This window comes from Thunnus thynnus, chromosome 11 (genome assembly GCF_963924715.1).
Source record: "Thunnus thynnus chromosome 11, fThuThy2.1, whole genome shotgun sequence".
Classification (NCBI taxonomy): Eukaryota; Metazoa; Chordata; class Actinopteri; order Scombriformes; family Scombridae; genus Thunnus; species Thunnus thynnus.
In genome coordinates this window covers 26,714,245-26,727,168 of record NC_089527.1, presented here as the reverse complement: position 1 = coordinate 26,727,168, position 12,924 = coordinate 26,714,245, and the positions used below count along the sequence as shown (strand labels likewise).

General features: G+C 41.4%; 1 protein-coding gene across 5 annotated transcripts in view; it reads right to left on the bottom strand.

Annotated features, from left to right (window-relative positions):
* The window catches only part of ankrd44 (ankyrin repeat domain 44), a 32,950-nt gene extending 23,297 nt beyond the window's left edge, over nucleotides 1-9,653 (bottom strand). The window contains exons 1-2 of one of the 5 annotated variants that reach the window (XM_067604194.1): nucleotides 9,079-9,653; nucleotides 1,652-1,735 (exon numbers count right to left, since the gene is read on the bottom strand). In XM_067604194.1, the coding sequence (XP_067460295.1) occupies nucleotides 1,652-1,735; nucleotides 9,079-9,105 (111 nt within the window). In that variant the 5' untranslated portion in view covers nucleotides 9,106-9,653. Of the gene's footprint in view, nucleotides 1-1,651; nucleotides 1,736-6,908; nucleotides 7,231-9,078 lie in introns of those variants that run through there. The other 4 variants (XM_067604195.1, XM_067604192.1, XM_067604196.1 and 1 more) reach the window with 4 other exon arrangements.
* Between the last annotated feature and the right edge of the window lie 3,271 nt (nucleotides 9,654-12,924).

The following is a 12,924-nucleotide window of genomic DNA, read 5'->3' as shown; positions in this document are numbered from 1 at the left end:
AACAGCCCGCCAGGATCTAATTTAAAAACAATATAAAATTAACAAACGTCTGATTTAAATCATACAGTATTTGCCCTCCGCTGCTGGCTTTGATGTTGCAGATTAGTAATCCATGAGTACGAGCTGAGAACAGACAGAGAGGAGGCTGTGGTATCACTTCAATGACGACGAGCGGAGGATCAGTGACAGGGCCGTCAGTGTCAACACATTCATTGTTCTTCTCAGTGAGCTCACACACACTCAAACGCACACAGAGCATCCCGACGACCACCCCACACATATCCACATGCGATCAGACCGAGTGCAGCCTCTCCAACAACAACACATCTGGACGAGCGGACAATGACAGTGACGTGAGAGTCCTCAAACGAGCAGGCCCCTCCCACATCCTGTCCTGTCCCGCGCTGGTAGAGACATGTGTTACGCATCTATACCAATATGAGCAGATGTAAATAAACACATGCTCTGAACTTTGACTCTTGACTGCCATCACCCTTGGGTGCTGGCGGTACAGGAAGTGAGGGCTGAAGAGAGAGGAGGGGAGAGGATTGTTGCTACTGAGCCAAGTTTTGATGTTCCTAAAAGATGCAGTGGAGGAATGTTTGCTCTGTATCTGCATCACAGAGTTTTAGAGAATACCAAAATCCTGTGCATGAATATTAAGGTGCTGTTAAAGGATGAATTGTAAAAAATTTCAAGTGAATCAGACTCCAATTGCCAATTGTCAGAGTTGGTGTAAACACGTTCCCCAAGAAAAAATTGGAGACATTTTTCATGACTTCCCAATCCCGTATTTAGCATTTTATTACATGAGAAAACATGTCTAATAAGATGCAGATCTTATAATTATGAAATACTAAGTCATAATTATGTCACGGTCACATGGTCATTTGTCCTATTGAGTGGTTGCGGAATGTCAAGAAGGTGGGTCTTATCTAATATGAACCTGTCAAAGGGCAGAAACCCAAAAAAAAGGGAGAACAAAGAGAAAGAGGAAGGAAACTAATGTAAAAAAGCTGGTGAGCTACAAATAGCAAGGAACTATTTTGGTTTTTCTATGTATTTTCTACCCAGCTCGAGTGAGACGACACCACAGGAGATAGCAGTTCAGGTAGTGCCCGCATCCTTTCTCTGACGTTGGCGACTAAGGCACTCAACGTATGTTGTGGCCTGTTATTAGCTGGTAAAGCCACAAGGCTTAGTGTTGCTTACTTCCCCTAAAGGTAACAACAAATACATTTCTCTGGTACTACCTGTGCTGTGACAAGTACAAGATATGAATGTGATACTACAAATTAAGAAGTTTTGGAGGATGATAGATTTGTATCAAATAAAATAATTAGGAAAAAATTATTAAATTGCCAACTATGTGGCTTATTAAATGGCCACATAGTTGTGCTATCCATACCAAAAACAAATCATTGTCTCCTATAGGCCCATGATGTAACTTCACTGAAATCTGTTCACAAGATTTTGAGACATTTTGCAGGTTAACAAACAAAATAAACTGACAAAAAAGAGCCTAAAAAGGTGAAAGTAAAACATTAAAGTGAGCAGACTGGGTCAGGTGTGTTCACCCTATAATATACCAATTAACTTATTAACTACAGACAATTCTCTGTCTGGATGTAGACTGTGTGTGTGTCCTCACCAGAGCATTGATGTCTTCAGACTTGTAAATGAGCATACGGATCTCTTCAGGGTCTCCACTGAAGATCGCCTGGATGAGAGGAGGCTGGGCAGAGGAGACGAGAAAAAGGCAGAGTCAGTGTGAAAAGACATTCAGCACATGACCAGAAGCCACATGTAAGACATGAAAGCACATATGATCGATTTAAACAGCCAGTGAAACGAAATGATATGTTAGGGGGGAATATTTCCTGGATATTACACAAGAGGAGACTGAGCATGATCCTTCCCACGGTATGGAATACTGGCTGTGTGTGTGTGTGTGTGTGTGTGTGTGTGTGTGTGTGTGTGTGTGTGTGTGTGTGTGTGTAGGAGCAGCTGCTTGACTTTAAGCCGCTGTGTTTACAAAAGCGAGAGCAGTGAGGGCTACTATGAGACTGTAACCTACTATATACACTGTATACAAAAATGTTCTTTATTACCAAAAGGACTTTTCAAAACTCTGCTCCGTTCTTACATACAGGACTAACCCAAATATCTGCCTCCATGCAGAGAAAATGATCTTAAAGATCTTAAAATCAAATGCCTGCGCAGAGAAAAACCTTTAATGAAGGACACTGTGTAGAGGTCATGTCTCTGAAGCCCTTATTTCCTTTCCTGGATCAGAGATATGAGGTAAATACAGGGCCTAGACGGGTCAGTCAGCACTGCAGCAGTATAGTGTAGGAACAGAAGCAGGCGCGGGTAAAAAAGAAGCTTGCACTGCAACCTTGTTTAGTCAACATGAGCGATGCCAGATCGCAGCAACATGTCAGTGACGTAAAGGATCACACGAGTGTTTATGCAAGTTGTATCTCCTTAACTACACATCATGTGCACTTTACATTACAGCTGACTGGGAGACAAAATCCACAGTACTTGTTTTGGGCACAAATGCATTCAAATGTTTATCTGAAGCTTATATGAGGCTTCAGCCATCTGAGTTAGTCGAATCAAGCAGATATCTTACAAAGTTTATGTCTTTTGAGTGCGAAATTCCCTCTTTGTGTTTTCCTGGATGCTTCCATGTTGAGCGGCGGTGGAAGGATGGTGACAAAGAGGGAAATTTGTGCTAAAAAGCCTTTGAAGATGTCCATGTGATTTCTCTAATTTGGACAACTTAAGCCTCAAATAAGCTTCAGATAAACTTTTGAATGCATTTCTGCACAAATCGAGGACTGTGGATTTTGTCTAATGTGCTTTCACTTGCAATGAAAGCACATTAAGAAGGGATCTTCTAATCGGCCGCTATGAACAGGAGGAATGATTACAGCAAGCTTAACATGTTCAATGTTAATATGGGCACCTGATGATTGTTTTAAAGCAGACATGAAAAGTTGTGACCCCAGCCTTTAATTTTCCTGCTCTCTAGGCAGCCATTAATTTCTGACTGATATGAAATTAATTCAGCAAACTTTTCTAACATGCTACAAACAGGTTATAGTGTACATCAAGTCATCAAAGATATAGTTGCTTCAAAGATCAATGTAGGAATCACAATCTGATGTATTTATAGATGATAAAGATAATCATTGGGTCATTGCATAATCATTAGAGTGTAGTGGTTGCATAATGCAGAAAGAGTCTGTCATATTTTCTCCATATTTTTTAAGGAAACCATGAATGACTGTTTTAATGGTGATTTATACTGTATATGATTGTTGCATCAATGTGTGGAAACACCTTGATTTTTCAGTGTTTTAATTTGCTGGATTAGCCAACAACAGACATCCTGTCTGGTTATTTTTTATCCATAAACCATTTTTCAATTAATTTTTCAGAAAATTGATTATATCCAGAGTATATCCATATTATAACCTAAAATTATATACCATGAGGAAAATTTTATTCCCATAGCCCATGCCTATAGTGATAAAAAGTACACATAAAAAGTAATCAAAGTGATGATCATAGCCATGCACAGTGATCCACTGTTTTACCTCAAACTTAACTCTTGATATATATGTAAAATAAAGCCTTCAATGACTCATTTTGTTTCAGAGTCACTCTGATAACTTCTGCTGATAGTCGATTGGCCAAATACTGAATTATCTCCAAGCCAGCAACATGATTTGCAAGATGGTTAGCTGTAATGTAAAGCACACATGGAACGGTTTGTAGTAATGAGCTAAAACACGCAGAATTAACTTTAATGCTGCTGCAAAACCACCTGATAGAATCTAACCTGCTACACTGATTGTTTAAGCATAAAAACAGTCAAAGTCAAAGTCGAAACCTCTGCTGAATACAGAAATGCAGGCTTCAGGTTACATGTACTACTGATGAATCACACCAACAGAGGTAAGCTTCACTTCACTTCCTGTGTGTTCCTGTCGCCTCCTGCCTCACTTCCTGTTGCACAGTCTCTCCTTCTCAGAAACAAGAGAGAGGAACCACAGAGGAGCGTTTCACTTCTGCTTTAAACACAGCACACACACACAAATGATACCACTTCCTCATCTGATGCTAGTGTAATGCCACATCATCATATCATCATACTCCTCTCAGGTGACCATTCGGGTCTTTTTGTTTTTATACAAATACCAAATTATACCTTTTCAATAACTTACTTCCATGTATTTACAGTGTTAAACTGTTGTTCTATAAAAACGTTTTTCTTCATATGACAAAATAGGATGAATTATTGTGTAATCTTGTCTTGACACAACCAGCTGAAGAGCTTTTCTTATAATAAAGATTTTAATCTAAAATAAACAAAATGTGTTTGCCAACTATGGAGCTAGAGCCAGGAGGAGATTAGCTTAGCTTAGCATAAAGACTGGAAGCAGAGGGGAACAGCTAGCATGGCTGTGTCCAACATTCAAACGCCTACCAACTTCTCTAAAGCTCACATTAATACACTGTGTCTCATTGTGTTTAATCAATACACAAACACTATTGTAAAAATGGTAATTTGTGGTTTTAGGAGGACAGTTTTTCAACTGGTGAACTGTTTATGAAGAAATAGCCCCCTCAACATCCACAAATTGTAATTTTGACATTTCTGTTTCTGTACAGGGTTACACAAATGAGATATAGCTTGTTAATTAGTAAGTCATGATTATCATTTATAATTTGACCTTAATTAAGAGCTAGGCTAGCAGTTTTCCCCTTGCTTCCAGTCTTTATGCTAAGCTAAGCTAGCCGCCTTCTGGCTCTAGCACCACACTTCACGTAGAAACATGAGGGTGATATCAATCTTCTCATCTCACTCTCATAAAAAAATAAAAAGCAAATAACTATATTATATATATATATATATATATATATATACATATATATATATATTCAAGAATTCTGAACTATTCCTTTTAATAAAAGACAGTCTAAAATTAGCCAAATACAGTTCTACACTTAGCCTTAAACAAAATCTAAGACTAAGAACATGACGCCTACTTCAAACTCAACTGGCTAAACATTTTCAACGAGTGTGAGTAGTTCACACACATCTGTCACATTTTCTGCTCTGAAACTTCCACCTATTGTTGCATCAAGTAATAATTTCAATGCACCCAACAAAGCAGAAAGCACATTGCCAAATAGGAATTATGTGGGCGACAAAAAATGAAAGGAGAGAGAGGACGGTGCTCATATTGGTTAAGGAAGCGATTGTCCCGTCTTCCTCACCATTTCCTTCTGGTGATCAACCAGCCAGAACATTTTCATTCAAATTGAAAGCTCGCCTCAGCCATTAAGTAGTGATTCAGGTTTAATCAGTGTTTACTTGAGCAGAGTGATAAGAAGGAAGGAGGAAGGACACAGGGTATAGAGTACTGAACGAGATGCCAGCTGGAGAAAGGGAAGGGGGTGTGTGTGGGGGGGGGCTGTGCCTTTAAACAAGCAGCCACCACTTGGCAGCATATGGGCTCTTTAGCTATGCCTTTCTTTGTAAGTGCTCCTCATACACTCACACACACACACATTCTTGCAAGCCGTCACGTTCAAACACACACTCCCAGCTGGCATCAGTCCATTGTCACAACACTGTGTCTGTGATCACCACAGGGACTAAGGGAGCCTGGTGCTGGCACAAGAGAGGCAAGGAGATTTAGGGAATGAGTGAGGAGAGTGAGTGTGTGTGTGTGTGTGTGTGTGTGTGTGTGTGTGTGTGTGTGTGTGTGTGTAGTGCTCTTAGGAGGCATGAATGGGAAGATTCCCTCAAACTCAGACCAGCACCTACAGACTGAGCAATGCTGGATGTCTGAGGCGGATATTGTTATTTGAGAGCAATAAAAATCTGATAACACTGTGTCCGCAAACATTTGTTATGGTGTTAACTTCTGGCGATGATCCCTCAGATTTCATTTTTGAAAGACATAATAAAAAATATGCCTGGAGCAGGACATTTCAAAGTCTAACAATAAACTTAATTATCAGCGATATCCTAGTCTGGTATTACATGATTACTCATAATATTGTATTATAATACTACCTATAACTAACTATCCAGCAATACAAGAACAATGCTGCATTGATCATAGGCTGATGAGGATGCTAAAGGTTCAGCTTGGACCTGTTAGCATTAGCCTTTAGCACCAGTCAAAGTTGCTCACCACTAAGATTCAGCATATGACACTAAAGAGCGGCACACCATCAGTATGCAGGTGAAAAGTGGCATCTGCCAGTGAAATGGGGGTGATGATACATTTACAAGCCAAACGCAGCATCAGCATATCCAATGAGAAGAGGTGCAGACAGTGGAAGATGAGTAACATACAGTTTGTAAGTGCCAAAAGCCAGTAGAATGGCAGCAGCATACCACAAATCCACAGAATGACACTTGAACAAGAGTGCTATACCATCAGCCACTTTTTGAAAGGGTAATTATCAACCAATAATATTGATCTTGCTGATATGTTATTCAGGCTTTGCCAGCACTCCTGCAGGCTATGTAACAGTATCTCACACAAGCATATTTCCATACAGTAACACTAACAAACCTGACCTTCACCTTATCGTCCTACCGATCTCGATGCAGGCCCCATTAGTAGCCAATAATAGTAAAAAATGACTGCTGGCGACATGCAGGGTCAGCCTAGTGTAAACAATCCCATCCAGTCACCGCTGGTCTCTGAGGAACTTATTGAGGACCACGTTGATCTGGCAGAACATACAGTTTCCTCTTCTATCTTCCTGCCTCTCATTCTTATCCTACACAAACTTCCTCCATCAGATTAACTCTGTTTTCATTCCATAGACAGGCTGTAAACACACACACACACACACATACAAGAGCTAACCTGCAATACATAAATACCATGTCCTGAGTACGCCGCACACACACATACAGTACATCCTGTTTGGTGTCTCCCTCCATAAAAGAAAGCCATGTCTTCATTTCCTCTGATGCCTGAGGTGACAGGCCTAACTGGCTCATCTCCTTCTCCTCGGGGTCAACGAGACGCTTCTGAAGTCCTCGTTCCGCTGAAACCGAAACCCACCATTCTGCATGTCATTCCCTCTCAAAGTGCCTTAAAAGCTACAAGAGGAGCGTATGTCAGCCGTGCGTCAGAGTGTTTCACCAGTCTAAAACAGACACGGGAAGCAATAGAGGAAATCTATATTAAAAACAAGGATAAACGGAATGAAACACAGGAAAACTGATAAGCGTACATGCGCACATCCACTAGAGAAGCACACTCAGGTGCGTACACACAGCACTGCAGTGGCGGAAAGTCAAATGTCAACAACTTCCTGTGCTTCCTTTATGTTCTGTGCGGTGGAAGGACATTTTTCTGTACAAAAAAAGTCCCTTAAGGGCATGCATGTACATATTATTACCATACAGATTGACATGAAAATGCCAGTTTGGGCTTATTTACAACGAGATCTGGGGAAACTTAAGACATGAGAGCTTCATTTGCTCTTTCAACACACCTATTTCCTTCATGCTTAGCTGTGAGGTTTGACGCTGATTGATTGAAAACCATTTTGACTCTTCTGTCTTTACACCAGGGTGACCTTGACCGCTAAACCGCATTAGTACCTGCAAAAGCTTCCTCATATCACTTGTAACGGACAAACAAACTGGGCGTCATTTACTATTATAGGTTGAGAAAGATCTCTACTTGATTTTCATGTGACCCACTCTTGATCAGCACATGATTAAGGCAGCAAAACAAGAGAAAATCTATGTATAAGCCACTGAGCTGTCTGCTGAGCTGAGGCATCCAGTTATCAGGCATCATCAGTATGTTTGAAAATAACAGGAAGTCCCGCAGTACCGGGTTACATAAAAAGTTCTTCCCTTCCTTGAAGTAACGATACATCTGATATGAGCGGACTGAAGAAGCTGCATCAGATCAGGGATTTCTAACGCGACAAAGGACCGTTCAGGGTACGGAGTGGAGCACCATCTACAGTATAGTCTCTGCAGATGGCAACATACTGTCCTTCTGGTGACACTTGTGTCACCAGGATAATTGTGCAACAGGTGGAAACTTAAGCTTGAATCTGTGAGTTTACAGAAGTGAGACTAGAGAGAATAGTGGTTCCTAAACGGAGGTTCAGGGACATGTAGAGTGACGTTCGCCCTGATCATTTCACTGTAAATCACTGATCAGACTATTAAAGGTTAATCATCATCCCACCTACAAATAATGGCATTATACACCAGAACAGAAACCTCTCAAATATTTGGGCTTGAAAGTTCATTCTTGACCTTGATAAAACCAGATCCATTTAGTAGCTGTTCTGGAGCTTTCACACACTATCTTCCCCAGCAGATGGAGTTGCCCATGGAATTGTAGAAGGTCAAATTTCCATTTTTCACAGCACTTTAAGGACTTTTTGTTCACATTGGCTTAAAAGTTAAGAGTGAGAGCAGAAAAGCTCTGCTAAGGAGGATCATGCAAATGCAACCAAAAGCTCCAGAACAGCTACTAAATGGACCTTGTGAGGAGACTGTTTAGAAAACCTCTCACATACTGTAGGTCTCCTTGGAATCAAATCTTATCAGAAATGGATTTTTTGGTTTGCGGTTGAAGGTTTTTCACATGAAACAGTATCAGGCTGCAGCAGTATGGGCACAGTCTGCATGTGTCTGTGTGTGTGAGAGGAAAACACTGATACATTTTCATGATTGAGGACATTTGTGTTCTGGGGCCTGGCGATGCTTGCGGAAGGAAACAGAGGAGGAAGTATCTACTAAGTGGGCTGTCCTCATTTTAACGGAACACCGAAAATTTTACTCATTAATGACGAAAGCTAAAATCAGGACATGTATGTGTCCAGCTTCATGCAGCTTTATGTGCTCTGTCCTCAGCCTGCAGGGTTATGGTGTTTGTCCAACACAAAGACACGTCGCAATATTAAAAAAATACATTTCAACCAAACAGCCGATAAATGGGGTGAAGTGCCGTGCAGCCTGTTTAGAGTCCAGGCTAGGCTAGCAGCAGCTAGCAAGTCTACCTGGTCGGCCAGTTTGAGAACAGCCATCTCTGGGTCGGCTCCGGCTGCTCATCCACTCCCACCGGGGCGATGCTGCGACCAAACCCCGCTCCCCCTCTCCGCTCTCCGGGCTCCCCGCGGGACTTCAGGCGGCCGGGTGAAGCGGCGCGGCTTCTCGCAGCTTTCTAGCAGACGCACAGGCGGATGCTGCTGATGATGAAGGCCGGGGCGAGCACCAGGGCCATCAGCCCCGCTCCACTGACGCTATCTGCGGCGACGCTGCTGAGCCGAGGCGGCCGCTCGGGTACGCAGGGAGGCGGGGAAGCAGGAACGGCTGGAGCCCACCGGTGTAAACAATCCACATTTACGGCTGCTGCTTCTGCTGCTGCTACTGCTACTGCTGCTGCTTGCACGGAGATCGCAGGCGTCTCTCCGAGCCATACACCACCTACAGAGCCTCCCTCCTCTCCGGTCTGCAGAGCCACAAGCCTCCCGGAGAGGCAGTCAGTCTGAACTCAGCTGAACACAGATCGCACAGGAAGTTGGTGCCTGTCTCTCCTCCTCTCAGATGCAGAAGTGGAAGAGAAAGCTTCCTCAGCATCAACAACAACCAGCCCCCCCTCTCGCTGCTGCCATCCACTGGATACAGAGGGACTGAAACATTTCAAACTGCATCATCCAAAAGTAATAAAACATAGTGCATGAAAAAATGAAGAGGCACACAGATGTAGTGGAGTTTAAACGCACATCAAGCTCAACAACACTGATCCTCTGCTGGTGTTATCCATCCTTATATAAGGATGAGATCTGTTTTAAAGGCTCATATCACTGTTTTTACAAGTTTCACTTCCTCAAAGACTCAATCCGTTATTTTTAGACGTTGAGAATTTCATTTTCAAATCAATGGCCACACTAGGCTTTTTGACAACATCACACGGTCTTCACCAGCAGATGGAGTTTGCTCAGTTGTTGAGCTGCAACGATTATTCGATTAATCGGTTAGTTGATAAGACAGAGGATTAATTGGCAATTACTTTGTTAATCAAATACATATCAAATTGTAGCTTCTCAAATGTGGTGAGTTCATGCTTTTCTTTGTCATACATGATAGTAAACTGGATATCTTTGGAGTTTGGACTGTCGCTCAGACGAAATAAGACATTTAAAGACATCTTTGACTTTGGGGAATTTCACTATTTTCTGACATTTTACAGACAAAACGATTAATCGAGAAAATAGCTGGCAGATTTATCAAATGAAGATCATCGTTAGTTGCAGCCTAAACTGAAGACGTTCAAACTTTCCATTATTCCGAACATCCATGAAGGCTTAAGAGTACAGTTCATCAGAAGACATAGATAGATTTACTTTGTCACTTTGTATCATGTATATTAAAAGCCCTTGAGTGTGATAGCTGCTTCCAGTCATATGTTTGGATCCGTAGCGGACATACCCCTTTGTTCACATTTAGAACACGGACTGTGCCTTTAATGGTAAATCACATATTTCACAGTACTGCTGCTGACCAGTTTTAAACACATTTTCCAAGTGAGTTTTTATTTGTGTCCGTACAATATGAAAATGAAAGAGAAAACCTTTGAAGAAGAAACTTCCTTGAGTTGTGTTATGCATCACACTCAATTGTAATTGTTGTTAAAGTTGCAGACTGATTTGAAGTGAACTCACTATGATGGATTACACATCTCAAGCAACAAATGGTCTTCTTGTTTTTTTATGACCAAGTTTTTATGACATTATTTCTGTTTGGGGGATTTGGAACCATTTCATGTGCCACAATGTGCACTAGACAGCAAAAAAGAAACAAAAAAAAGGATACAAACATACTATGTACTGTATGCATATAGTGTTGGCATAAACATACATTTATATGTACACATTTACATCCACTAACAGTTTGATAAAGTATTGTTTCTTTCCTGAATAAATAAATCTACATGATAAAAACATATTGAAGTAAATCTCTGGGATCCTTTCCACCTACCCAATGATTTAAAGCAGAAAGTAATGGAAGCCAATGGCTGCTGGGAAAGTAGGAGAGATCCATTATAAAATATAAAACATGAAAAATCACTTAGAGCTTTTTAAGGTCTGTTCTTTTCTGTCTTATGATCATCCATTGGAAATGACAGTTTACCACCCTCTACTATCTATCTTACTACATCATGTCACTTCATGTACGCCGTCCACTGTGGAAACATTTCTAATCACAGTCATCTCTCCGGGGCTGGTCATAAACAAGAGAGGTGTTGGCTCAACAAGCTCACACACACATACACACACACAGTAGCAGCAGCAGCAGCAGCAGCAGCAGCAGGGACGCCACCATGTATTTTTTCACTGTTTTCATGAAGATGCATTCCAGAGGTTATAAAGGAAGGAAACTGAAGGTTGCATCTGGAAGATAACAACATCAAAACTTTCCAGTTCAGCATGCTTTTTATTCTGCGGATTACATGAAAAATACACATATTCAACAAATTAGCCTCAAAGCAAATCACGCAGCAGCCCTGCGGGAACATGTGACCCGGGTCAGATCAGTTTTTATTGCTCAACCAAATGTGAGTACAAGCCAGCCATAAAATTCTCCTCTTAAGTCTCAATACATTCCTCTAGTAGGAGACCTTTATGGATTTCAAAGGTTATCCCTCTTGCAGAAGGCCTCACACACACACAAACACACACACAAACACACACACACACACACACACACACAAGACAGACTTATTGCCTTCCTCTTCAGATTAGCAGAGCCAGAGTCTGATGCCGTCTGCTGGGGGAATCTGGGTCAAAGCGCATGAGTGTGGCTGTGCAGCAGTGGTGAGCTGCAGTGAATAGAAAGGAAGAGTGGGGGAGGTTTTTTTTTTTTTTTTTTTTTTTTCCATTGTGTGGGTATGAGCGTTCATGCATGTGTACGGGAGTTCTCATCTTTATGCTTTTTTTTTAGTGCACGTGAGTCCCCAGTTCATTCATCAGCTATATGACCCGATAACCCCCGACAGCAAAGAACAGAGAGACAGAAGGGTGATGGAGGGTTGACACCATATGACATAAAGATGGAGTCAGATGGAGTCAGAGGGGGTTGTGGTGACTTCTCAGCTCATCACTACACTCATGTGATTATTGTTCATTTCAAAGTTTTATGAGCAACAACAAGGAGTTTTTAATTGGCTGACAGCCATGAATTTGAAAAGCAGATTGCATCAGCAGTTGTAGTTTGCACTGACTGCAGCACAGCAACCTAAGCTCACCCATATGATGTGAGGGATTCCTAAACAAGGCCACCCAAGACAGCCATGCATGCAGCCAACCCCCATGCTCCTCCCGCTCTATCTGGTTGTTGTGTCTCAGCAGGACGATGAAAAGGTAAAGTAGGGTTGTTGTTATACCAGAGCATTAACAAAAACAACTGACCCCGACGGTTTACCTGTAATCTTGAAGCTGAGTCCTTTTCTTATGTCAAAAACATTGCATGTAGAACAGGAACGTACAGAGGAACTTGAACACCACAAAGGAAGTCTGAATGCTGGTCAGGAAACCATTGTCAGTTTTGTTGCTGCAACTAATCATTATTTTCTGTATCCATTAAATCTGTTGGTTTTATTGATGATGATGTAAGAATGAAGTTTAAACCAGAAAATATTCACATTTTACAAGCTGGAAACCAGGACATTTTATGCATCTTTTTTATGTTTAGTGTCATAACCTCATAATGAGAACTTGTACTTGTAATAGAGGATTTTTATATTGTGGTATTGCTATTTGTACTTAAGTAAAGGATCTAAATACTTTTGGTGCCACTGTTTACAACACTGCCAGTGTTTTTGAAAGCATGCTGCTGTTTCACTT